General features: G+C 38.9%; 1 protein-coding gene and 1 long non-coding RNA gene across 2 annotated transcripts; one reads left to right on the plus strand and one right to left on the minus strand.

Moving 5' to 3' along the window:
• Window positions 1-33: 33 nt before the first annotated feature.
• Window positions 34-27,013, plus strand: epb41l4b (erythrocyte membrane protein band 4.1 like 4B). Its single transcript, XM_015007089.2, has 23 exons — window positions 34-337; window positions 6,119-6,223; window positions 6,306-6,348; window positions 6,808-6,886; window positions 7,083-7,127; window positions 9,981-10,033; window positions 10,603-10,723; window positions 11,446-11,533; window positions 12,548-12,636; window positions 13,189-13,258; window positions 13,336-13,505; window positions 14,950-15,059; window positions 16,498-16,531; window positions 16,810-16,843; window positions 17,805-17,929; window positions 21,685-21,824; window positions 22,705-22,826; window positions 23,603-23,716; window positions 23,804-23,859; window positions 23,947-24,099; window positions 24,206-24,326; window positions 24,938-25,071; window positions 26,177-27,013. Exons 1-23 carry the CDS (start codon window positions 89-91, stop codon window positions 26,238-26,240), a joined length of 2,319 nt encoding a protein of 772 aa, XP_014862575.1. The 5' UTR covers window positions 34-88; the 3' UTR covers window positions 26,241-27,013.
• Window positions 21,587-23,849, minus strand: LOC148155038 (uncharacterized). Its single transcript, XR_015765599.1, has 3 exons — window positions 23,566-23,849; window positions 22,691-22,802; window positions 21,587-21,801 (listed from the first exon to the last, which is right to left on the minus strand). It is a non-coding gene; the product is annotated as an uncharacterized LOC148155038 (long non-coding RNA).
• Window positions 27,014-27,723: the final 710 nt, after the last annotated feature.

Consider the following 27,723-nt stretch of genomic DNA (forward strand, 5'->3'; position numbering starts at 1 on the left):
GTGGGGAAGGAGGCGGACCGCAGCGGCCGCTGCGAGGGGCAGATTTCACGGACACACCACGGACCCAGTCGCCCTCTGGATCAGGAAGATGATGGGCTTTCTGCGCCGGACGTTCAGCCGCCGCTCCCGCTTCCAGACGATAGAGAGGGACGAGCGGGATGGAGGAGGGGTGACAGGGAACCCCCTGCTGCTGCCCCACCAGCAGCAGGTCGTCCACGCTCCTGCCGTGGTCAGCGGGGGAGCCACGGTCCACATCCCGGCGGGGGGAACGGCGAGGAGCACCATCACCTGCCGCGTCCTGCTGCTGGACGGCACGGATGTCAGCGTGGATTTACCTGTGAGTGTTTACCGAGAGGCAAAGCTCGATCAGTGTGTGTCAACGTGGGGTCCGGGGACACTTTAGGGTCCTTTAAGGTCTTCTTGATGGTCTCCTTAATGGATTATTGTTTTTTTTTATTACATGGAGAAAGTTAGGCTTAAAATAATTTTGATTAATTTATTAGACAGTAAACAGAGATTCATTAACTTTGAGCACAAGCTACCAATAAATCATGTGATGTCAGTAAGGGTGCCATTCCTAAACAAACCTTAAATATGACCCACTTTAATTATCTGCTACTCCAGAGCAGATAATTAATTATCTTCACAACTCCAGAGCCTTAAATATAAAAACAACACAAGAAAGTTGTACTTTGCGATGTCATATTGTTTGTTCACTCTAAGATTGAACACCAACCACTCGCCCTCTCATGGACTTCCTCCTCCTTCAATTTTTATTGCGGTTAGCAAACAACTTAAGGTGCATTAGCACCACCTTCTACTTTAAAACATGGACCACATGTTTTATTTTTCCCAAAATATCTGTTCTTCTAAAAATGTAAATATTAGAGGTTGTTTGACAGGAAACTAATATCAAGCGCATGTCCAGATATACACAGATGCCTGTGGTTAATTAAGGCTGTGACATAGCGAGAGAGAGCAATACTTAAGCAGGTTGTACAAAAGATAAAAATGTAAAGAAAGATGTTATAATTTTACCCTCTTAAGTTTTTCATTTGTCATGAGATATGATGGTTTGGAAAATGTTGGCAGCCTTTTTGTTCTTTCAAAATATACACAGTAGCCAGTGTTTTTGTAATGCTAGCCAGAATAAATGTGCTAATTGCTAACATGGGATGCTGAAAAAAAAATCAAATTTTTAAATGAAAATATTAGTAAATTGCTTATTTGCAGCGACTGTCCTTATGGATATGTCACCTCTACTTCTACTTTGAATAATTAATGATTGCCTATGGCAGGAAGGCTAAAAAAATATGTAAGTGCTGTTTTCATGTCTTCTTAAAGTGAAAATGGAATTGGCTAAAAATCTGAATAAATCTGTTTAAGCTTGACAAAAATCAGAGATTGGCCATTGGCCACTAAATTCTGATTGGTGGATTTATAGAGCAAACTTCCTGTTTGTAGCTTTTCCTATCATATTTGAACTGTAGAGCAAACAAACGGCTCAATTTAGACTCAACTTTTGGATGTTTTGTTGTGTTTTTCACTTAAATCTGTCCAACGTTGCTGAAGTTCCTAATGCTTACAGTACAGTTGGCTTCAGGCGGTGCTCTGATGAGACACTTTAACGCATCTCGTTCTGTCTGGCTGCAGGGAAGTCTAACTAAGGCAGCTAGAAGTGTCTCCCCTGCTGTTTGCTCTTTTGCAGCTTCTCCTTCCACCTTTTTTTTCTTCCGCATCCTTGCATCTGATCTTCCTCGAGCAATCTCCGTTCTAGCTTCTCTCCTCTCATAATCTCCTTTTACACTCCCTCTGTGGCCCATCTCCCTTCGCTCATCATCGCTCTCCTCCTCCTCCCTCCTTCCCACCCTGTTTCTCGTGCGTGTTCCCCCTCCCTCTCCCTCCCGTCTCTCTCCTCAGTCTGCCTGTATTCCCTGACTCCCTGATCTGATTTACCACAATTGGGGACTCTGTGCCACAAATACGAGCGTGTGTAGAGGGATGGTGGGTAGGTGGGATGATGAGCGAAGTGTGTGTGGGCATGTGTGCGTAAGTGACTCCTCATTAGATGCTTTTTCCTTTTTTTTATTATTATTATTTTAAAGGTTGTGTGTGTGTGTCACCGAAGCTGTTGCGTGCGTCACCTGTGAAAAACACGCAGCCGGTACACTGAGGAGTTTTTTTATCCTGCTGTCCTGCTGCAGCGAGGTTATGGTAACAAAGCAAAGCCACGGCAGCTTCTCCTGAACTATTGCCGTTCGAAGTGAAACGTGGCTCGTCAAGGTGGAGGCTTAGTCACAGGTGTTTTGGAACAGGTTTGTTCATGTGCTCCTGTTCTCCCTCGGGGAACAGATACAGGTGCGCCGTTTCCAGCTGAAGCCTTTTTAAAGCTTAGCAGTGTGAAGGAAAACAGGAAAAAGTATTCTTGTAAAAGCACCTAGTGAAATCATTCATACCGCTTAAACTTTGTTACAACCACAAATTTCATTACTGTTTAGTTTTTACATCAGCACAAAGAGGTGCATGTTCATGTAGTGGAAGAAACGGACTGGTAAGAGCAAGCTTGTTGTGATAACTAGTTTTGCTGGGTGATAAATTGACCCAGAAATCTCAGTGTTTTGACACCATTTCAACTGATGTAATAATCATGGCATAATAATGCAAGGACATCCTATCACAAATCAATAGACTTTCATTTCCAATGAACGTTTAACACTGGAACTGCAAGAGACTTTAAATATCGCAATTAAATAAACACAATAACCGAAGGAATAAGTGAAATGGATTATGAACTCTCAATAAAACAAAATTGTCCTTCAAAACATATTAATTATTAGGCTCAGACTGGGGAAACAGGCAAAACTGCCACTTAGGACTTTTGTGAAATAGAAAAGTGCAAACTAGCATTTTTCAAAATGGCGGCTAACTACATGAACAAGCAAATGGAAATTATTGCTCTCTTCTTAATTTGTCATGCAGTTAGTTGATTTATCGCTTTGATAAACATCCATTTAAAGACTCTTTTTTGCCAAACTCAGTCAGACTGGATGGTGGAAACCAAATATCACATCTTACTGAAGATTTTCTGTTGTATTTAGACGTGAACTTTGACTAGACCATTCTACCACCATAGTCTAGTCTAAATCATTCCACTGTAACTCCACATGTTGAGAATTGTAGGAAACCCTTGTGTTTTGCTGGTGCTAGCAGGTTTTGTTTTAGGATTATTTAGCTCCAACAATCAGCATTAAGCACCTTGCCTGTCCCCTTTAAGAAAAGCTGACCCCATATCATGATGCTACCACCTCTGTGTTTCCTCATGTGGATAGTGTATTAGGTTTCCTGCTCTGCATAAGCATGTTGCTTTTAGAGCACCTTCTTCAATATGCAGAAAACATTAACAGGGACTACTTATTGTCTTCTTCCAACAATGGTTTTCTCTTTGTCAGTTTTCCAACTTGTAGATTTTTATGACTAATAATTATGTCAACAGATTTTCCCACCTGGGTTGCGTCTCTTTTCAGCTCCTCCAGAGTCACCGCAGGCCTGTTGGCTGCTTCTCTGCGCAACACAAAACTTTTCACCTTATTTCTCAAGAGTAATTTTTTTCCTCAGAACCATAACAAATAGATAATTTTGAAAAACAAAGCTTATTAAGTGTCATACATTCAATGTATATTTTGTGATTTAGATATTTGGATTTTACTACAAGGAAAATGATCAAACTTTTACAGAGGAAGGAAACAGTTTATGGATGTTCCATATTTTTGAAAAAGAGCATATTGTTTATGGACTCATAATAAAGGAATAACTTGGTTGATTCCTCCTGGATGTTTATTTATTATATACAAAGACAATGTGCAATAATTCATTAACCTTTTGAAAGAAGAGATTCATGGTGCCAAGTTACAGCAAAAATCCAAATTTCCACATGTATTCCCTCTGTAGGTTGATAATAATAAAATACCAGTATGATAATTAATTACATGTCCAATAATTAATTATTCACATCTTACTGAAGCCAAGCCAGCCAATCAAACTACGATCCTACAGAGAGTTCATAAAACCATTGCTTTGCATTTTTCAGTAATGAATGCAGATCTGAGTATATCATTAGTGATAAATTAATATGTGTTAGAAAACCTACTGAATTAACCTCTAGATTTAAAAGCACTATTTAGCTCCATACCAGTTTTTATCAAAAGCTTTTAGGAGCAGCTGTTGAGGTTGACGTTCATCTCTTGTTTGGTTTGCAGTGGTTTCATCTCTTTCTATGTTCAGAGCTACGTCAGATGTTCAATGCTTGAGTTATTGTTTTATCATCTGACGTTTATTTTTATTTATTGAGTTATTTGTTTATTTCAAACAGGGTTTTAGAAACAAGAAAACAAGGAATCAGTACAAGGACAAGAAAAAACATGTGCATACATAAACCAAGAACAAAATAATTAGCTTATTGCTACTTTTCTGTTTGAAAAAGAGTTGGAAGAAATAAACACTTTGCTCAATTAAACATCCCCCCAACTTTATCTCTAAACTGTCTCCTTCGTGTCGAGGCTTTAATACTGAAACCACATTACGTACAGGCTGAGGCTGAGTGGATTTTATTTGGGGTATTCACGCGAAAGGGGTTGATTTATGAAAGCCACAAGTTTTTGTTTGTAAAATAGTTTCTTTACGATTAAGGTACACCCTGCTCTTGGTGTATCAGATAAAATCAAAATCCAGCGGCGTGTGGTTGTTATTGGACAAAATGTGGAAAAGTTCAAGGATTGTGAATGCTTTTGTAATACACACTGCATGCTGCCTTCAGTATTTGTGTTTTCTCACTCATTCATACACCTGCTGCCAAGAAGTTTGGACCCGTTATCAACACTGAAAGTACAAGGCTGTCATGTTTTACACACCCTGGGAGTTTTATGTGGGCCATTCTCGGGTCAGGCTTTAATGTGGGCCGATGAGGCTCATCTGCCTGTAAACTGCTCCCATAAAGTTCAGGAGGAATTGCTGCAGTTTGTGCTTCGTCCATATCCTTGGTCGTGTTTTATGACAAAAGCTGCATGAATGCGGGCCTCTCCCTCCGGGGAGTTGCCCGTCCCATCAGAGCACACCCTCACATCAGCTTTCACTCTCAAGCCGACAAAAGGTGGATTCATGGGTAATTCCTGCCGTTACCAGCTGGATGTTTGCACTCGGTTTAATAAAAGACGGAGCTCATTCATCAGAGGAGATCGAGTCCGCTGTGCAAAAGCTTTATTTCAACCCTAATGTCTTTGTACGCTGCCACAAAGAAACCAGCTGCTTTGCGTTGTTGATCAGTAGTTCTTCTGGAGTTTCTTTTTCATCTATTTCCACATGAAAAGTTTGGATTTATGGGAGAAGCAATATAAGAGAGAAATATTCAACATTTTATTTAGTGTTCTTGTATCTATCTCCGTCCATTATCTATGCTGTCTCTGTTTCTTCCTTGCTTCCTACCAGACTCTGTGGGGTTTTTTTCAGGTTCCATATTTAAAGTCAAACCACAGTTGAAATATTTCTCATACATCCCTGGTAAACTTTTACATTTGTATCTGAAAACTGGGGCAAAATGGGCAGATAACTCAAAACTTTTGAGTCATTTTACTGAGTCAAACTCAAAATTACATTTTGAGTCAGAATAAAATGTAATTTGATGTGGAAAAAAAAAACAGGAAACATGAGAAATAATAGAAGAAGCACAGCAAAGTTCTGACTTGAGATATGTGTCGTCCCTGTTGATCATCTACTGTGTGCCAGGTTTTACCACCTGTGGGCAATAAAGTGCAACTCCTGCCTGTTAAACATTGTTAGCTTAGTTTCTTTTTAATTATTCACCTAAACATGAACACAATGCATTTCATTTTGTCCAGATTGCCGGCAATAAAGTCTCCTAGGATTGTTTGTGTGTGTAGACACAAACACAACAAAACATTCGCCTGATTTGGAAATGGTCAGGCACTGAGCAGAAAATGAGTTAAAGTCTAAAGAAAGATCAAAAAGCTGCACATCAAAATCTCTTTAAAGACAACACAAAGTCTGGCTCCTTCAAAGGAACCCTCAAAGACACTAATTCAGTTCCTTTATTCTCCTGCTGCAGAGCAAATCCAAAGGCCAGGACCTTTTTGATCAGATCATGTACCACATAGATCTGGTCGAGATGGATTACTTCGGACTGCAGTTCATGGACACAGATCAAGTTTCGGTGAGTAACGAGCTTTCCTCTCGATTAGTGGGGAGCGCGTGCTGATGTGACTCACTCTCACCTCCTTTCCTTCCCCCACCAGCACTGGCTGGACATGTCCAAGCTTCTGAAGAAACAGATCCCCGGTAAGTTGTCAGTGGCTCTGAACGTCGATCTGGTTTGTGCTGGAAAATGTGCAGCGCGCTGAGTGGGGAGCAGGTGGAGCATTATCTAATGTTGACTCGCTGATTAGCGCATGCATTTGGAAGCCGTACCTTGTTTGCTCTCTGGCTCCTAACGAGAGGAGGTGTGGGGGGGAATAAATGGGGTGGAGGAGGGCGGGTCTGCACCCTGACACAATCTGATGGTTGTTAACATAAAAATGGTGGCAGGAATAAAAGTAAGGCTGCAGAGAAAAGAGAGGGAGTACAGAGATCTGGTCTTGGGACGGTGATGGATGGACGAGATGGGAAGACTTAAGAGGAAGGATGAGATTAAATGATGAGATAAAGTACAAGACGATTCAATTCGATTAGATTAATGTTGCATGAATCACTGCTTCATCTGTCTCTGCCCTTTTCCCCGTCTCTCTTTATTTCTTCTAGAAGGACCGCCTTACCGACTCTTCTTCAGAGTGAAATTTTACTCTTCGGAGCCAAATAACCTGCGAGAGGAATTCACACGGTAAAAATTCACACGCACTGACGGAGCTCTCCGGAGCCAGCCGTAGAGGTCCAAAGAGGATGTAGGGCTAATTAGTTTGCTGCTGTGGGTAGATACAAATCAGGGCCAAATGGACAGAGACTTGTTAAAGCAAATTATGTGTCAGAGTGGAGGGGAAAAAAAACTCGATTGATTCATCTTCTTTTTGCACCAACAGGTATCTTTTTGTGCTGCAGCTTCGACAGGACATTTTGTCTGGCAAGTAAGTTTCTTTTTCCAACACCGAGAAGAAGAAGAATAAAGATCCGTGATGCATTATTTAGAACTGTGAGCTTTGATTTTTAAAGCGCCAACAACTAAAGTAAATCCTAATAAATCCTTGCATTGAGGTGAATAATACTGGCTGAAATAGAGCAGCCACAGCTGATTGTTTTTATGCCATAAACACAATAGAAGCGCAGCTCTGTAAATTAGAATATAAAATAAAAATGAATTTATTTCAGTAATTCAAGCCAAAAAGTGAATCTGATCTACAATATACACATATCTAGTGTTTATTACTGCTGCTTTTCATTACATCTAATAATAACCCAAATGCGGTTTCTCATTACATAGAACACATAAAAAGGGTTTTTGATACAGAAATGTTAAATTATTGCCGACACATTAATAGTGACGACTGCTGACTTGATAATTATTCAGCAGAGGCACAAAGTGTCACTGCTTAAGAAGCTGACTGTTCACATCGTGCTGCATGGGAGCATATCAATGGAAAGTTTAGTGGAAGGAAAAAGGGGCAGGAAGGTGCATAAGCCATAAGGATTTTATTGTTTGTGGGAGATTCATTAGGAACACTGTGAAGTAGAATGAATTTTTTTATCCTTAATAATCTGAAAGGTGTGTGTTCATTTGTATTCAGCACTTCTGAGTCAGTACTTTGTAGTGACTCAGCTTCTAGCAGGTTTTCTGCCACTATTGACCTGTTTAGCTTGCATGTAGGTCAAAAAGTCAAATCTTGGTGTCATCTACCCAAACATCTTATTGGGGAGAGTTTAATAACCTAATCCTGCTTTGAACTAACCCAGTTCTCTAATAATCTGTGTGATGTGTTCGTTGGTCTTCATGATGAACAAACCTCTGAGGTCTTCACAGAACAGCTGGATCTTCACTGTGATTAGTCCAAATGTAGTCGTAGTCATTATCAGAGAAAATGAATGTATTTTTTATGCGTTTTAGTCTTTCATCCACATGAAAACTCCATATAAAATCACTACAAACGATTATCTATAAAAACTCCGTATTTGTGTAAACTGGAAAACAGAGATTTAGGGTCCTGTGCATTACAGTCTACGACCAATAATGCGACAACATATCCATATACTTGCTTTGACATGATTTCCAATTTGGACTTGTGTTTTATTAACTTTATATTCTAAAACGCTACTTAAAAGTAGTTCAAACTATATACCTGTCAAGACAAATGTACCTCCTGGTGCCATGTTTAATTTCTAACAGGAAGTCATGGTTGTTTTGAAGCAATCTGATTGGCTGACATAGGTTTCAGCTTTGCTCTACGTTGCCCCCTGTGGGTCTGGCATGTTTAAAACAATGCTTAGTGTGGATGAAAACGGATCCCACTTGGACAATATTATTTGGATACATAAATTACACATAGATTGACTTCATTCACTATTGAGAAAATTCTAACGACAATTTATTTCCTTGAAACGTATTTTACGGGTGTCAGAATAGAGGGGTTGATGTGTTGGAATATGTATGCATGCCACACGTTTTTGATTTTTACTTTATAAGAAAAACTTGAAACGTTTTCCCTTCACATTACAACAGTCCTTTGATACTTTGCGTTGGTGTAGCTCATAAAATTCAAATTACATTCACTGAAGTTGGAGTTGAAGTTTGTAGCAAAGCAAAATGTGAAAACGTTCAAGGGGTGTGGTTACATCTAAAATGTACTATGTGCTATATTTTTGCATATTCTGATTTGCTACTTTTGTTTCTTAATTTGATAATTCGGTTAGCTAAGCATAAAGCCTGAAACAGCTGAAAGCCAACGTCCTCATAAGTCACTTTGAGCTACTTCCCTCCCCACTGCGGGGATGTCCCACCTCTAGCCCACAGGTCATCTCCACTACAGTTTTCTCAGTAGTGGTGGAGTCAGAACACCAACATCTGTTTCACACACACACACACACACACACACACACACACACACACAAGCCCGACCTGACTGTGCAAACACTCACTTCAGTGTGTCAGTGCTCCTATCTGGGCCACTCGTCCCCAGAGTCCAGCTCCATTATAAAAGCTCAAGATCAAGAACAGCAGAGGGCTGCTTATTTTAGGAAAAGGGTTGCTCCTCTCCTCCTTGACACACTCGCACTGTGTAGGGCATCCAGCCACTTTATGTCTCTCCAGCACATGACATCACTCCGGGGCAGTGCTGGTTCTTGCTTGAATGGCGTCCTGGGCAAACCCCTCGTTCTGGGCCCCCAACACCCACCAATACGTACAGAAGAAATCCTCTCCACCATTATTTTTTTGTTTGTTTTTAATAAACAGATTAAAAGTTTCTCAGACATCATATCAAAATCAATCCAGCTTCAACTGGTGCACTGATAAGTACAACGAATATTTTAATGATTACATAACGGACATGAATATAACCCTATGTGTCAAACTCAAGGTCCAGGGTCCAAATCTGACCACCATAACTATTTGACACATAAATATAGCCTTCAAGAAAACAGTTTTGGTCTAAATATTAATTTATCATCCAACTCAAAGCAGTTTTTATCTGTGTTCTGCCAAATTACATTAATGTGAAAAAAGTCAAATGTTGTATTTATTCATACTTTAACAGTTTAATGGGTAGCTTTAATTATATATTTTGCCACATTTATGATCTTGACGTGGCCTGAAATAAAAAGTGGTTTGACACCTCTGAGCTAAAGTTTTTCTCAAAATTTCCTCATTAGAAACTTCCCCTATGTAGGCGACGTGAGCCATGCTGCCACTCTGGGGAGAGAGCCATATTGTCAATATCAGCAGGGGCTGTGCATTTGTTTTAATTTGTGCATTTTTCCTTTAATTTCAGATTAAAATGTCCGTATGATGTGTCAGTGGAGCTGGCGGCATATTGTTTACAAAGTAAGTAAGGTTGTTCCAAATGTGCAAATTTAGCTTCTCGTCCCAAATGTCCATTTCTAATATTTATTAAATTCATTTCAACACCTCCTAAGTCACTCACAGGGGTTTTTTTATTTTTTATTTTAATTGTTGATTATACTGTAAAATCCTCTCCTGGGCATTCATGTTTGGAGTAATATCTGCTAAAAAAAAGGCTCAATTTATGATTTTAAACAGCTTTCTTGCATTATTGATGTTGTCCCTCTGCAGATTTCCTCTAATCTTGTTTTACAAAGATTTCCTCAGATGCACCGACAAGGAGCATCAAGAGTGATAAATTCAGAGCAGCTTAGCCATCTCAAAAAGTAATTATTTTGTTTACAAAGACAATCTAATTTACTGTTATCCAGCTTGCAGGAAGTTGCTGCAATGTAATTTTTGCAGAAGAATAAAAAATGGCGTGAGGTAGAAGAAGGGCAGCAGTTTTATTGCTTTTTAACTCATGTTCCCATTTGTAGAAGATGAGCGATTTAACTTGAAATGACCAGATCTTTGGGAGATGCTTATGTTTTTTGTTCGTCCACTCACAGGTGAGCTGGGCGACTGCGACCCCTTGGAGCACTCCCCGGAGCTGGTGTCGGAGTTTCGTTTCACTCCCAAGCAGAGCGAGGCCATGGAGGCGGACATCTTCAGCAGGTGGCTGGATCTCAGGTGGGGATGAAGAAACGAAGCAGCTAATTGTTTTTCCTTGTTCTAAAACTGTTCGCTGATTGGCCGGGTCAAAAATCTACTGGAGATAATCTGAGTCAAAGGGAGAAAGTCCAGATTGCTGTAAATTAGATATTTTTTTCCGAGTGGAGTTGCACAGGAAGGCAGTGCCCAGGCTAACTGGTCGCCAAAACCTTGTGCTGTGTCAAAGCAGCTTACTGCAGGGCGTCCAGCCACCGGCAACTTGACCCAGGCTTGCTTCTCTCCTGTGAGGTTCTAACAAGCGGAGCAGAATCTGGAGCAGAAAAGGAAGTTATTCTGCTGCCACCTGTCAACACCAGCTTTTTTTTAAAAATTATTTTCACATCCGAAGGTTTCCAATTTCACCATCCCTCTTTGCTTGCTCCCTCTGCTTCGGCCTCTCTATCACTGGTCTGTGTAAAGGATTATGGGATTAATCTCTGAAGGGTCTTGATTGATTCTACGGAGTGTTTAACCCAGCTCTGCTCTGATTGCTCCCCTTTCAGATTAGATTGCATATATATGCTGTATGCTGTGGCTCACAGGGTCAATCCAGCCACAAACGAGGGGCAGGCTATGCTTAGAGTGAGATCAAAACGGAAAGTTACAGACTGCGTACCTGATACATTTCTTTTTGAGAGCGCATTGGGACTGTGACTGTATTATTTTTACTGTGAAAACTAATCTTGTGTTTTTTCATTCAGGGGACAGAGCCCGTCTCAAGCAGAGATTTCTTTTCTCAACAAATGCAAGTGGCTGGAACTTTATGGCGTAGATATGCACTTTGTCAAGGTGTGTGAGTTTACTTCACCTCCACAGGTACAGTTCCAGTCAAAAGTTTACATACACTCGTCATGCAGCTGTTTTCTTTCTCCCTGGTGTTGTATAATGCAAGAAAAAACTGAAATTTATGTTAAAAACAAGAATTAGGTGCACAATTTTTTGTTTATTATTATGTAATTCAAATAAGGCCAAAAATACACCCAAATCTTCAAATAAACGGACACACCAATACTAATAACATCAGCAATCCGAAGCAATCCGCTTGTTTTTATACTTCAAAAACAAAAAATATTACCAAGAAGTTGTGAAAATATTTTATTACACTTGAAATGAGACAAAACTAACTCATAATTAAGTTTTTGACAAGATATAAAAGGTTATTTCAGGTAAATAATTCCTTAATATTGACAAAAAATACTTGTTCCATTGGCAGATTTTTCCACTATAACATGGGAAAAATGTCTTGTAATAAATTAAATAATCTGCCAGTACTTTTTCACCAATATTAAGGAATTACTGACTTAAAACAAGCTCCTATATCTTGCTGAAAAGTTACTTGTAAGTTAGTTTTATCTCACTTCAAGTGTACTAAGATATTTTCTCTAGAGTCTAGAAAGAAATTACAAGATAAGGTTTTGTGTTTTTGCAGTGTAGGACTTGTTGCATGTTTGACTCTCTTGGTAGAAAGTAAAAAAGTTTAATTAAATTAGTTGGCTTCCTGGAAAATACTCTGCCTTTAAGCACTGCCCACCCATTTCCCATTTTCAAAAGGATTAAACTTATGGAAGGCATTTCCATTAGCGTAATGTCAGCGGAAAGTTGTGCATCAAGTTCTTGGTTTTAAAAAATGTTGAGGATGTTTGTTGTCTTATTGCATCCTCGTACAAGCATGGTTCAGATTAATCATAAACGTGTCAAAAATAATAAATATAATTGAATGTAAACCTTTGACTGGAACCAAATTATTACCTTCACATCATTGTGGAGATAAGGAACTAAATGTGTTCAGTTTTGTTTCTTCAGGGCAGAGATGGAGGAGAATATGCACTAGGTCTCACCCCGACTGGCATCTTAGTTTTTGAAGGCTCCAACAAAATTGGGCTTTTCTTTTGGTAAGCACACACACACAGCGTTTTATGGTTCAAATAACAATAAAAAGGCATTATGTACAATACCTGCAGCATCAAACACTTTTTAACAAAGTTTACAGCTGTAGTGAAGCAATCAGGCTTCATCACATTATCCGCACTAACTCTGTTTCAATACACCGACTAGTTTGGTAAACTGGAGCTGAAACTATGTGGAGATAAAGTTACTTAAAGAAAAATGAGCTATTTTTGAAATCTGTTGTGTAATTTATGTAAAGACAAAAGCATTCATTTGGCTGAGTTCTTCTTGTTGTCATTGAAATGAATTTCCTTCAAATGGAAATAAAGTCAAACTTTACTTCAAGTTTGATAACTAAATCCAAAAATACAGGAGAAAGACTTTTGACTTGACTCTCAGTGATTGTCAGTGAAAGCAAATAAGCATTAAAAATTGGGTCTTCATATAACTGATTATTAGTGTTTGTGAGTTGAACTGTCAAGTATAATTGATAATGAATTAGATAATATAAGTGGATTTAAATGAGTGTTCACTTTTGCTTTTATCTGCACACATAGGCCCAAAATCACCAGGCTGGATTTCAAAAAGAGTGGCCTGACGTTGATGGTGGTGGAGGACGATGATCAAGTTGGTCTCCTTTACTACTCCTAAAACAAACCAGTTTAAATAAAAAGAAGACGACTAAAGTAACCTTTTCCCTGAAGGGTCGCGAACAGGAGCACACCTTCGTGTTCCAGCTGGCCAGCTCCAAGAGCTGCAAACACCTGTGGAAGTGCGCGGTGGAGAGCCATGCCTTCTTCCGCCTGCGTCAGCCGACCGCCGGCAAGGCGAGCCGCAGCGACTTCACCCGCCTCGGCTCCCGCTTCAGATTCAGGTAGAGCACAGATTCGCTCCCGGCGGTTCCTCCCGGCGGAGCCGTCCCGCGGCCGGACAACGCGCTCAGGCCCGCCGGGGTTGTTGTGGTCAACACTTGCTGCCGGCATATGGGGGAAATTACGTGTCACATTAAACAGATCCTGTGTATCTATGGTTACCGAGTAGCTATGGTTACGTGCATCTGTTCCTATGGCAACTGAGACGTTCTCCTTGAATTGTTTGTTTTCTTGTGATTATTACCAGACAAATTCTCACACTTGAAGGGCACTTCCTGTCATTTGTTGGAGCGGGCAGATCAAAGCAGCGTGATAGCGCTCTGTTGTGGTTTGTGCACAAATACTAATGTTACAGATGGTGGAAGTGCAAACAAGCACTTGAATACTGCGCTACGAGAGCTAATAGGCACACCTGGGTCACCTTCTGACTCTTTTGTATCCTCCTAAACTGGTCTAAGAGGAAATAAATTCCTCTTCTACTTTGTTTTTTCTGGAGCTATGTTTGCCTTACTTTGACTTGAGCCATATTTAATTCACAAAGCCAAAGAAATGCTCATATTTATTCAGGCACACGGGATAATCACTTTACCAGGGGTTACCTACATTTTTATTATAGCAGAATCAAAAACAGCATTATTGGCCAAGATTATGTACACAAATGAGGAATATGAGTTGAGGTTTTAAGCACTAACAGCATGGATACATAAGTTAAAATATTTAAGGATAAAGAAACAGTTTGTACATGTATTTGCAGACATGGCTCAGTTGAGAATAAACTAACTCCCAGTAGCATTTAGCTGGACAGAGGTGCTAATGCTAACATAAACAGGACCAATAATTACAGATTCTGCTGTGCTAATTTTGTTTATGTCACCTGTAACACGACTTCAGTGAACAGCATTTTATTAGCATCTTCATTTATAAAGAAATGTGCTGTTGATTTTGTTTAGCCATTGGTAATATTAGCACAAAGCTCTCTGTAGCTAACTACAGCTAACTACTAAACAATATTTGTCTGTTTAAAAGGTGCCACATTGTAGAAAAGAAATAATCAGCACATAAAAAGCCCCACAACCTTTAAAACAATTCCACAGTGATGTTTTAAAATCCATATTTTTCTAACTTCGTGTACTATTTAGCTTGGCTGTAATGCTAGTTTTCTTAGTAAATGGGAAGCATATTGAAATTGTTTCAGACTTGTTTTTGTTTCTATCCTCTTTTGTAACAGCTGCAGTGATGACTGTTTCTGTGGGCATCCGCTCTTATAAAAAAATGTAGCTTTACCCATCAGTCTCCACTAAGGATATCTGGAGTCACATGCTAATGCTTTTAGGATCCTGTTGCTGAACTCCAGTCAGATGTTTTAAAGTACTTCCACAGAAATCAGTAATACAAATTGGTAATTACCATTTTCATCTTCTAAACTTGTCTTTGTGCTTGTCTCAGTGGAAAGACGGAGTATCAGGCCACTCATGGAGGCAGACTGAGGAGAGCCAGCACGTTTGAGAGGAGGCCGAGCAAACGATACCCCTCCCGCACACAGTCACTGGGCAAAGGTGAGCCTTATCAGCACATAGGAAACATGGATGACTAACCGCACCTGTTTTGTCCTCTGCACCCTCATGCGTTATCAAAAAGGTCACACACCATTTTGTCTAAATGGCTGAAATCTGCAGCATAGAGAGCCCTGAGAGAAGGAAAAAAGCTCCAGCCTGGGAGGCAGCGGGGTCTCTTCAAGGCTTTCTCTTTAAGAATGACTAATATTATATTTTGCTATGACAGGTTCAGCAGATTTAAGTACAGCGCCAATCTATTTTACATAAAGTGCTGCAAAATTCAAGGCTATAGGTTATTATCGTCTTTCTTCTCTGTGCTCTTAACGCCCCCATAATTCCCACCTTCTGTGAGCTGCGGTGGCCTAACAAGCCCAAAAGCCTAAAATAATAATCACTTATATGCTGGTGAGCTCATTCATAACTACATATATCAGCATCCAAACATCTGAGAGATTTAGATTTACTAATCGTAACTGATGTCATACAACCACAAACTTCTGTACATTTTATTAAAGTGGACTTATTACACAAAATTCACATTTTGCATGTTTTTGTGCTTCCATTTGGGTTTTAGCTGCTTCTAGAAACAGCCCAAGTACATAAAAAAAATAAAAGAAAACACCTACACGTTTTTTGACAATAAGTTAAAGTGTTTTGGTGTCTGGAAAATGTGCCGTTTCAAAAAAACCTCCTGAACTTCAAGTCGCAATCAATGGCCACTGACTACGCTGTTACCTAGCAACCCCAGCTCGTCACCTAGCAACTTGGAGTTCCAAGGGAAACTCCAGCATGTTGGATCAGCTGGTTTTACCACTGTATTAGCTGTACAATGGCTGCTGGGGAAAAAAAAAGTGGTTGTTACCATTCTTAAACAACTTGCTGCATTCTTGTTGCTTTGTTTCAAAGATGTACGGTTTAATAATTGTGAATATGTTTGCGGCCATTTTCTCGTGAAAGTGTAAACGTTGAGTTGGGGGGCATGGCCAGCAGCTTATTTGGATTTAAAGTGACAAGAGGCCCTATAACAGGTTGATCTGATCAATTGAGCTGTTCAATATGTCATCCGATAATGAAAAGAAGGCCATGGTAACTCTGGAGGAGCTGCAGAGATCTGTCAACGTAGCAACTGTGACTCATACATTCCACAAATCTGGCGTTTCTGCGGGAGAGAAAGCCACTTTTGAAAGAAAGTAACATTTAAAGTAACAAGCCATGTTGGGGACACAGAAAGTGAGAAAAATGAAACTTTTTGGTCTGCATACCTGGCAGAAAATCAACACTGCATCATCACCCTGAACACCTGTGACTGATCAGACTCAAGAGGCTGAACTGACTCCAAAAACAAGAACATGGATATAAAGACTAAATAACAAACCTTAATTTCTGCTTTTTCCTTAATATGTTTATATTTCTTATACATGCTATATTTCTTTTTCAGTTGCTATTTCCCCTGCAAAGCCTCTACATATCAGGTAAAACTCACTGAAAAGCACACATATGCAGTGCACAAATCACGTCACTGTCTTATCAGTCACTCTTGACCTTAACCCACATAAATGCCTGGTCAATCTTAACAAAAGCACCAAAGATTAGACACTTGTGTAAAAGGAATCAAAGATGTGGAGGCATTTACTCCCATTTTTATCACTGTTTTTGTTCTCCATTCCAAACATTGAAATTGTAGTTGTTTTTTTTTGGTTCACTTTAAATGTATTATTTAGTTCCACTAATTGTTGACATTCTTTTCCAGCTCACAAGCCAGCCCCAATCCCAGTCCACATGCGGTGAGTGACTGTAGACAAAATTCATTAGCTGCGTTTCCATTACAAATGTAAACAAATCTTCTTCCAAAACACAATCTTGCAATTGCTGTTTTTCCATTAAATAAGAAAATTAACCCTTCGGTGGTTAAGTTTTAAATCTTCACTTGGATATTTTTGCTTATTTTAATTGTACGCAGTTCTTTAAATGTCCTGTGATTAAATATATTTGTCCATTTATCCATAACAACTGGAACTTTCAATATCTAGCAAGTTATTTTCGCAATTTACTGTCCATTAAAAGAGTTATCCTTTGATTAATTTCACTTTTTGCTACGGCGGGGGTGAAATTACTGTAATAAACCGATATTTGCTGGATATCGGCGCAATGTCTCCCTATTCAGAAACCGTTGGGTTTTTTCAGATAGCGCATAGTGTGGCAGAATTACGGTACTACAAATTTGGCTGGATCGTCGCTGCTCCGTTCGGTCTGGAAGGGTTAAAATAAAACCACATATGAATAACCTTGTTCACAATAAATCATTAAAAAACATGTTAGTGAAATGAGTTATATTCTAATTTAGCCATGGCGCTAGAGCTCGTCATCTACCAGCCATCGGAGGGGACATTGGTGTCTTATTTGGGCATTGGATCGACACTCCCTTTATACTTTTGAGAGGCTACATATGCGGCATTTTGTGGAAATTGTAGTTGGTGATTTTACAGAAGAGCTTTTCAACACTTTAGAATGACACACAGCTTTTTATGAACTGTGCGAAGCTGCGAGAGCTCTGGTGGAGGTAGCTGTACATTGTCCGAAAGAAAAACGCAAAACAAACCATCACATCACATTTCTATTAAGTAAATTTATTTTCATAAATTCAGTTTGCTCAACTTTGTGGTTAATGGGAATGCAGCTGATCTCACACACAGACACAGAAATGCATCAGCAACCAGCCTGGCTTACAGAGATCTTTAATTTCAGCTTCTCCATGACCCTCTTCAGTACCAACACAACATTCCTATCAGTCACGAGCCTTGGCATCCGCCCCACCCGGCTCTCACGCCCCCGGTTTACCTGCAGCCCTCCGGTCACACGCCGCCACACAGGTAAGTCAAACTGCATGCACCGTTGCTCCATCGTATTTGTTTTCCATGTCATTCACACGCCTCCACTTGTCTTGATCGTGGTCTCCACCATCTGTTGTGCTCAGGCCTTCCTTTGAGGCTGCGAGTCCATTGTACAGTCAACCTCCTGCCCCTGAAAGAACCGGCTATGTCCTCAAAGGATCCCTCAGTGTGGTTCACAGGGACAAGGTCATGACTGCCCTTTGACCTTTCTCAAACCCCGGAGTCGGTTTCAGACACAGACTGTCGCCCCAAAGGAAGGAAGCTCTGCTGATGACCTTGATTCCATCTTCATTTTCATCACCAGTCCCGTCTTCATCTGTCACTCCAACTCCAGTGTCGACGTCTTTCTGCCACTGTGTGCCATAAAGATCCTTATTGCACAACTGTGGGGTTTTAAACACCCGAGGAGGGCAGAATAGAGGCCAAAGTATCGTGCTAGGTGAAATGGACCAGAACTTGTTCAGGGATTTTAGTTCTTGTCGTTTTTCCTGCCGATATTTCTGACTTGTCAACATCATTAATCGTTTTGCAACACCTGTATTTGACTCGTTCTGATGCTCATAATGCAACGTAAACATTCACTCACTGAAGACATTTTAGACGCAGTTTAGGTCAGAAGTTTACATACACTCATTCAGTCTTTACGGACTTATTTGAAACATTGTTCTTCCCGGGTGAAATGGTTGCAGGAAAGCTCCAATCATTTAGAAATAACACCCCCACTAATGTGTGGTTAATTGTTAAATAGTTCAAGCTGATGATCTTGGATTCTGTGAGTTTTATTTGCTCCGAAAAACTTCAGCTTGTGTAAATCTACATCTCACATTTAAAGATTCCTGAAATCTTTGGATCTGATGAGTGGTTAGTTCGACTAATTGTGGCAAACTAATCATTTCATGCTAATAAAAAGAAACGACTGCAGCTGACCCTAAAATTATTCATACCTCTCCTGGCAGGTGTAAAGTAAGTTTTTAATTTTACCAAAATAAATTTTCCGACTGCAAGGAATATTAATATTTTGAAGTCGTCCAGACAAAGCCTTAAATTTAATTGGACGAATCTGCGGAGGAGCTAAAGATTAGGGTGATGGCAAGGAGGTGTTTGGATACACCGTCTAAAAATCAGTAAAACATTCAAAACTGGTCAGCAATTATAAAGTGAGTTTGACTACCGTAAAGTTAATTAAAAACATGTCCACCGATTATTAAAAAGAGTATGAATACAGCCTTAGCTGTAGCCGCTAACGTTAGCCCTGTGTGGATCAGGAAAAAAAAATCCATGTAAAATAAACTTTGTCTAAACCAATTATTTATTTTTTTTAACATTAAAGATATTTAATGTAAAATAATTTCACCCTGAAAAAATAACAGTTTAAAACAAAGTCATAAACAATAATTTATGTCCATGCGTTCATGTAAACTTCGTGCTGACGCTGTGTGCTTTTTGCGTGAATTTAATTTTACTCAGATAGCTCATCTTTAATGTCTGTAGAAAAACGGTAAATGGGAATATACAGTCAAAACACTTAACTAACAGTTTGTGGCTGATTTTAAAATACTTTTAATGGTTAGCAGGGATAAAGTACATCCAAAGGTATCAGAGCCGTTAGATATAACGGCCTCCAACTGATTTCAAATCGTTTATTTTGACTTTCTGACTCAGAATAACCTTTCAACTTGTGTCTCTGTCCATTTATTTAAAGATACAGTAGAGGAGAGACCAGATTTTTCACTTGAACGTAGCTTAGATTGGGGTGTTTTTATTGCAGTGTGTGTAAATACCTTACTTCCAATCAAGGTTTTAGTCTCTGGCATGTTTACTTCAGAATATTAAATATGCTTTAATCACTGTCTTTTGTTCCTAGTCTTATAAAAAATTGTGACAGCTATTTATAATTGCCTAAATTAATCAGAAGTAAAATGATGTCAGTGATGAGTGGAGGTAATTGGGAGCAGGTGAAAGGGAGCCTGTAGTATTTGCTGCTTTAGAGGTTGAGCTGCTGAATGTATCGTGTGAAATAGAAGTGGGCCTCTGCATATGAGAACTTAAATAAACATTATATGTTTATTTAAACATACAATGTTTAAATAAACATTATATTAATGTTACTTCAGGTCATGGATTTGTGAAATCAACCGAATGTTTACAATAAGTGTTGTGCTGTTTGTTTGTTTGTTTGTGTTTGTTTCTTTGTTGTTGTTTTTTCCTTCATGTTTACTTGAATCACCTTTGACCTTTAGGAATGTTGCCATATTGCTTCTAAGACAAATAAACAAGTTATAACAAGTTAACAAAGACCCTTTGTTTGGTGCTTTATGTTATGGACAACAGCTTCGCATAAAAACGTACGAAATAGCATAATGTCAAAATGTTTGAACTGATCTAAATTGAATATTATATATATTTCTTTATGTAGTAAAAGCTAGAAACACAACATGGATGTTACAACAGGATCATATGTTGATAAAGTGGGGAAAATAGAAGTTTTATTGAAACATATGTTGTTATACTTACATTTTATATGCAGGACTACTGATAGTCCACATCCCTTTTTTTTTACATTTAGCTTCCAAATAGCCAGACTTACTTTCAATTTCTAAAAATGATCTTCATCAATATATTTTGTGTTTTTTTGAAAACTTGTCTTTGACTGACAGGTTTTTAGAAGATCCCAGGAAAGTCTGGACCAGGAGTGTCAAGTTCATTTTCGTTTTGGGCCAAATAAAGATCATGAATGCTCTTAAAGGGCCAGTTGTGCCACAATTTATTAATAAAACCTGTTCACAAACTGTTACAATATCAATGAATTCTTAAAACTAAATTATATTATTGATCATCTTTTCAGTCCCTGCAGGATTTTGTGATTCTTTTTGTGATTTTATGTTATTTTTTTATTTTTTATTTTTTGCAATGAAAAGCAAAGAGTTTGTGGTACTAATTTGGACATTTTTGCAATAGTTGCGCTTATTTACGACGGTAAATGCGACGTTTTTAGTCACTGTTTAAATTATGGACTATAATCTGACATCAATTAAAGGTGAGGCAGCTGTTTACTACAAATAAGAAAGTTTTTGACAATTTTTGAAAAAAAATCTGCAATAACTAGTAATTATGTATTATTGTATAAGAAATACAATAATAATACAATAATACGGGAATTTATTGATGTGTGAATTTCAACAATAATTCTCAAGAAACTGGAGGGACTAATTGATATAATTTTGCAGTAAACAGATAAAAACTGCACTGATTTGATTGATAACATTATATTGATGCACACTTAGTGTTTAGTCTATGATTTAGAGGGCCACATAAAAAGCTGCCTTGAGTTTGACACGTGGTCTAGATAATTGGAAGCAAATTTAATATTTTTGTGTAGCCTCAAAACTGTGTATAATGAAGCATCATAACATTTGTTTAATGTGAATTTGTCCATTTTTGTGCAGGGTTGTGATGGCTCCCAACTTTAGGCAATTTAGCATCTTTAAATAACCTCACGTATATATTTTTTTGGATTATTACTGTTCACCACTGTGTCATGGTTTAGCCACGTAGCATAATTGTTTTTTTTTTATTTTTTATCTGCTTTATTGGAAATGTTGCTCTAAAGCCACTGAACAAAGACATGAGAATGACTGCGGTCAAAACGATGAAGATTTATTTCCACTTTTCCAGATTAAAGTGATCAGGAGGCTTGTTGTTTAGGGAGTTGTGACTGCGTGTGTCATCCTCAGCTTCCCACTGAGCAGTTCTGCTTCAGACCATCAGTACAGCTCATCAGAGAATGAAAATTCGTATTCTGGCAAGACCCACCATCGTCACCGCCGCCACACACACAGCCAAGACACACTCTGCCACACACACACCAAGAACAGTGAGTACCCTCCGCCTGTAAAGATAAATCTGTCAAAAGACTCGGCTTGATGTTGGCTTTGTTGGTTTTTATAAGTGCTGCTTTTCAACATGTTACTCTACATGCATATTTCTGTTCATGTAATGGATTAAAAATGTATTTATTTCATGTATGTATGAGTTTTTGCTGAGTTACTAACTTTAATGTTTATATATTTTAATCATTTTATTTGATACATCAATACAGAGTAGTACATAAGCAAGAAGGTACTTGTAAATAGTTGGTTGCTGTTTGTCTCTTCCAGATTTAATGAGAATATTGTGACGGCTATTCTTTGCAAAATAGTTGTAACTAGACTGGATTATTGTCAAATCATGCTGCAAAATCTCAATTGGATTTAGGTCTGAGGACTTTGACTAGGCCACTCAGAAGGCAGGTGAAAACATTAGATTCTATTTAGGAAAGTAAAAGGCACCAAATACATGTTTTATTAATTTATTAATCATATAAATAATCATTTTTCCTCACTGATTTGAGCTGATTTTTGTTGGTCAGTCACACAGCATCTCAATAAATTACATTGAAGTTCATGGTTGTAATGAACACTTTGCAGGAGACTGAGATGCACATTCACTCACTGTGTTCTGTTTTAAATAGGAATAAACTCCTATTGAATGAAACGTTTATGAAATAAAGAAAATATTGCCCATTTAAGGTTTTATCTTCACCTATTGAGTGCACGAAGAAAAAAAATGCTGGAGACTCGACGACTAAGCTCTTTTGTGCAAATGCAATGAGATGATTAAAATCTTTGGCTTTGTTTCTTGAAATATATTTAACAGTGCTGTTTAAGTCAGTAAATGTGTACTGCCAGGTTCCAAGCAAACCTTGTATGTTTCAGAACGCCGAGCTCCGCCCTGCCCTGCAGATGGGATGGACATCTCTCAGTCACTGCTCAAAGCTCTGGAGACGGACAGTGATTCTCCTCCCTGGCCTTCGCTGCACATAAACATCGACAACAAGGTGAGCAAGACACATTTTCACACAACGCAGTGCAAAAGCACAAAATCTGACCAAATGTTTTGTTTAGTTTTTAATGCAAATATCTCAAATAACACACAATTAACTCACAAGTAACTTTTCAGTAAGATATAGGAGCTTCTTAATACCGGTGAAAAAATAATACAGGGTGGGCCACAAGTTTCCATACATAGAAAAAATATATTGGACAACTGTTTTTATTTTTGTGGGACTCTGTGTAATCGCTGCAGGGACCACTCCGTGGTTGATCTGCAACGTTTCCAGTTTTCTGAAACTTGCAAATAAGTTTTGCCGCCGTGTCGTGTGTGTGACGCCCGTTCCATGTTTTTCTGTTAAAGTTTCGTGCAACCGTGCGACTGCTTCCAGATCCAGCCATCAGTATAATTTAATTTCTTTGATCTTTTGTCAAACGTATCTTCTTGGGTATCTGAAATATAAAATAAATATACATTTTACATTCTCCTATGTATGAAAACTCATGGCCCACCCTGTAGTTCCACAAACAAATCATTTCACTTCTGAAAAGATGTTTTTCTCATGTCTTAAGTGAAGTAATTATTGACTTAAAAGAAGCTCCTATATTTTATATTTTGCTGTAAAGTTACTTTTAAGTCAGTTTTGCCTTATTTCAACTGTAATAAGATATTTACTCTGGAAACACAGATAAATACTTGGTAATATTTTGCATTTTTGGAGTATTTGCTCCAGTTCTGCTTGTTACCTCTGAGGACTCCTCATGTTTCTCCTTCTGCTGGCAGGGAGAAGAGAAACAACTCTCGGAAAAGTCTCTGCACCCTCCTGCTTCCCCAGTGATGCTCCCAGATCATCTCAAATGCAACATCCTCAAAGCCCAGATGGAGGCAGCTTTCAGGGTATCAGATCTAACACAGATTAAACATCTAGCCTCAACTTTGGCAGCGTAACTCAGCGTATTACTTCTTCTCTCATGCACAATGAAGAAGGATGCTCCACTGACACCCAGAGGGAGAAGCTCAAATGACACCAGCAGTGACAGGTTGGGGTCTTGCCCATTGCTTCCTGTGTTTGCACGTCGTTCTGCAGGTTGTGATTTAATTTCCTGTCCCATCGCACTGCTCTCCAGGTATCAGAGTTCATCCCAAGACTCAGCAGCTTCCAGCGTGACAGCTGAGAAGACGCCCCGCAGGCAGGATCGTAGTTTAACCCCAGAGAAGCTGCAGGCCAAGGGCAACCCGAGCTCCAACCGGAGGAAACGTCTGGTCCGACAGTTCAGCTTGTGAGCAAACTTCACCCAGCTAGCAACGTTTTCTCAGATGAATGGTACTTGAAGCAAAAACTCCTCTCTTTAATGCATGTAAATCATCCTGTCTGATCCTCAACAGCAACCACGAAGACGAAGATAATCTCCCTGAAGCGCTTGCAGCCATTTCCTCCCAGAGCGCAGGAAAGTCAGGGTCCAGCAGTTCCCTGGACAAACAGATTCAACCATCTATCTACCCGCAGGTAACTCAGCGTATAACAGCGTACGGACCCCTTAGAGCTGCAGTATGTGACGTTTACAAAAAAAAATGTTTTTTACATTTGTTAAAACTATCACCGTGTCGTGACAGTATGAGACAGAAAATCTGTGAAAAGATCAATCTCATCCTCCCTGAGATGCTATTCCACCAACAACAACCAATCAGAGCCAGGAGGCGGGTCTTAGCGCTGTCAATCAATGCTGCTCAATGTGCTAATAGGGAGAAACAAGTCACAGTTTGAGAAAAGTAATTTATCCGCTGTCATTGGTAACTAGCTTTAGCATGGAGCACAAGAGTGATTGACAGCGCCAAGATTCTCCTCCTGGCTCTGATTGGTTGTTTCTGACTGAGTGGTGTATTTCTGTAGTTAGTACTGGGAGCACTGGGAAGAGGTTGAAATTTTCACAGATTATTTGTCTTATACCATCATGATAATTTCAACAAATAAGTAAAAAACATAAAAGTTACATATAATGCAGCTTTAAAAACGTAAAAAGAATCCTTTCGCTGCTATGGGGGATGACTCTCTGTCTGACTGTATTTGAGTGAACAGATGAACGTTTGTACCTGTGCATACATTGATGTGTATTCCAGGTGGATAATATGCCAGCACTGGAGCTGGGTAGTCCGTGTTGTACCTCTCCTTCGCCTTCCCCTCATCTTTCCCCTTCTTACTACCGTAGCTCCATGCCCCACCTGGCCCCTTACCTCACTGCCCATAACAACAGGTAACACAACTGCACCTCAGCAGCGTTAAACCAGTACAGTGCACAAGTAAGACCTGCAGCCATTTTCATGCCTTTTGTTAAATGTCCATTGTTTTGAACAAGCGCTTGCCCCTCATTAATGTTCTCTTTCATATTTAAGTCTTTCAGATCATCAAAAATAATCAAAAGTAACCCTAGTAAATACAAAATAGCAACAATAAGTTATCTAAGCCAATTATATTGCTAAATCATGAGTTAGCCAAGTTTTTTTTTGTTTGTTTGTTTAAAGTTCGTGGAAATCTATCAGTCTTTAAACTCAAAAGTACTCACAATAAACCAAGCAATAATTATTTTTGATTAAGCAAATAAAGTAACCAAGTTGTTTTGGAGAAAAGGGATCAAAAACTTTGGCTGGTTTTTGGTTGTTAAATGAAAGTCTTTTTTTGGGGGACTTCATAAATATTTCTGCAGCAGCATAATGATCCAAAACCCTCCAGCAAATAGATCTCTGAATGGCTTCAAAATAAAAAACAAGATTATTCAAAGTTTTGGATATGGTTAAATACCAGGTTTATCTGACTGAAACTTTGTGGCATAAAATTATACTGGGGATCGAAATTCCTCCATGGCAACTCATCGCTGGTTACTGTAAAACTGGTGATGGCAGCCATTTTGGCCAAGCGTTGCACAAACAGTTCCTGGGTTTTTCCTCCTAATAAATGAAATAATTTAAGAACTTCTTTTGTATTTACTCAGGTTATATTTGCCTTCTATTAAAATTGGTCTTATGATCTGAAACATTGATTATTTTTTTGCTTTCTTTGGTCATACTTAGGTGTAAGTGTCATCACTTTCTCTCCTATATGCTTTCAAGTTTTATGCCCGTTTAGTAAAACGTCCCGTCGCATGTGAACGTGGCTGAATCTTATGCTATCCTCCTGGTGTCACACTCGCTTTTATGCTCTTTAACTACATTTAATCATAAATTATGCATATATTTCTTGTTTCTTGATCCTAAACTTGGACACTTTCTGTTGTAAAACCCACAAAAATCGAAACGGGCTTTATTTCCAACAATGTTTATTACGTCCTGTAATGTTAATTTCTTGTGTTTGTGTGTCTGTAGCGGAGAGGAAATTAAACTGGACCGAGAGAAGATCCTGAGAGCCCTGCTGATGACAGAACTTTGAGACAGTTTTTCTTTTTTTTACCAACAAACCTCAAAGTTGTCAGACATTAGTCGCCATTTGTACATTTGCAAGAAAATGTAACAGATTTTAAAATATATTTGCATAACTGTAAATTGTTATATTTGCTTAACTGTTTTAGAACGATGTTTTGGTTATATCTATTGAACTATAAATGGACAAACTACACATCTGCTGGTGCTGCCTGCATGAGACATTTATTTATTTTTTCTTCTTTCTGTGATTATATTGTTTGTTTTGGGGTTATGTCTAGGTTTTTATGTTTATTTAACCATCTCTGAGCTCGCGCTAAAGCTTTAAACAATTGTCAAAGCACTGATCTCCTCATACAAGTACTGTTAAAGTGAAGCCACGTTCAAATCAGGCTATTCCCACTGTAAATAGACATTGCAATTATCGTGCTTATGACAGAAGGAGGGTCTGTAAATGCTTACTTCTGTACTGTATTTATTATGTGAAATAGTGAAATATCCATTTTTACATGCTAAAACATTTGCAGTATTTATGGTTAGAAGCTATTGAAGAGAATGTGTTTAAAGTGACTCAGATGTTGAAAATGTGCAGCAGCGTTCGCAGACTGCCCACTAGAAGGAGACAAATCCGGCGCGTCGCTGCCACTCTGCTCCTGTTTTTCTTGTTTTCAGAAGGAAGAGGACTCACTCCTATTTTTTTACATGCAATTTCCATCGCAGCTCAAATGCAAATCTGATCTAAGAGAGCATGTTCTTGGAAATAAAGATAACCTTGTCGCTCCACTACTTTGTTTCCAGTCTGATTTGTCAGAGCAATTCAGTGGATTGTTTGCTGCCTTGTGTTGAACGGCTGCCGTCGGCCGGATCCTGACATATTCCCATCATCAGTTTGATAACCTTTGATTCAACGTCTCTGGCCTCTGCTCTGACATGGGAATTCAGGTCAGCCTCACCCTGCATGCCTGGGCCTTCGTTTTTGTGTAGCTCTCACCCTCCCAGCGAGGGAATGTTATGTTAAAGGAGAAAAAACTGATTTATCTGCCGCTTCGCCGCTCAGGTGCAAGTAGGATGAGTCATCCAGGTAATTGTACCTGTGTTTGGATCTGAAGTGAACTACTTACAGCTCTGCAAAAACATGTATTCCCTTTCTTACAGATTTCCTGCTTTTGTTGTTTTTGTCATACCTCAGTGCCTTCAGATCATTGAATAAACTTTAACAGACTGAACCATAAAAGCCCAGTGTAAATAAATAAACATAATAGCCCTGCTTAAATTATTAACCTGGATTAACCACATGCACTGGTACAGTTTCGTTATCCACACCCTGCCTGACCTATGGAATAAATAAATCTCTTAGACAGAACCGGTTTGACAACATAAATTAGATTTAAAAACTGCAGAAGCAACACATTGTGCCACAATGTTTTAAAAAAAGAGAAGACAAGATATTAACAAGAGTTACAAAGTCAAGAAAACATGGCAACAAATATCAC

This window comes from Poecilia mexicana, unplaced genomic scaffold (genome assembly GCF_051168715.1).
Source record: "Poecilia mexicana isolate PSO_F unplaced genomic scaffold, ASM5116871v1 scaffold_16, whole genome shotgun sequence".
NCBI lineage: Eukaryota > Metazoa > Chordata > Actinopteri > Cyprinodontiformes > Poeciliidae > Poecilia > Poecilia mexicana.

What these genes read in the sequence shown, in the direction of transcription:
- epb41l4b (XM_015007089.2), top strand. Translation starts at nt 89, where the DNA reads ATGATGGGCTTTCTGCGCCGGACGTTCAGCCGCCGCTCCCGCTTCCAG. An exon ending in CACACAGTCACTGGGCAAAG is followed by an intron (nt 15,060 to 16,497) that starts GTGAGCCTTATC and finishes TTTCTTTTTCAG; the next exon opens with TTGCTATTTCCCCTGCAAAG. An exon ending in CTGGTCCGACAGTTCAGCTT is followed by an intron (nt 24,100 to 24,205) that starts GTGAGCAAACTT and finishes GATCCTCAACAG; the next exon opens with CAACCACGAAGACGAAGATA.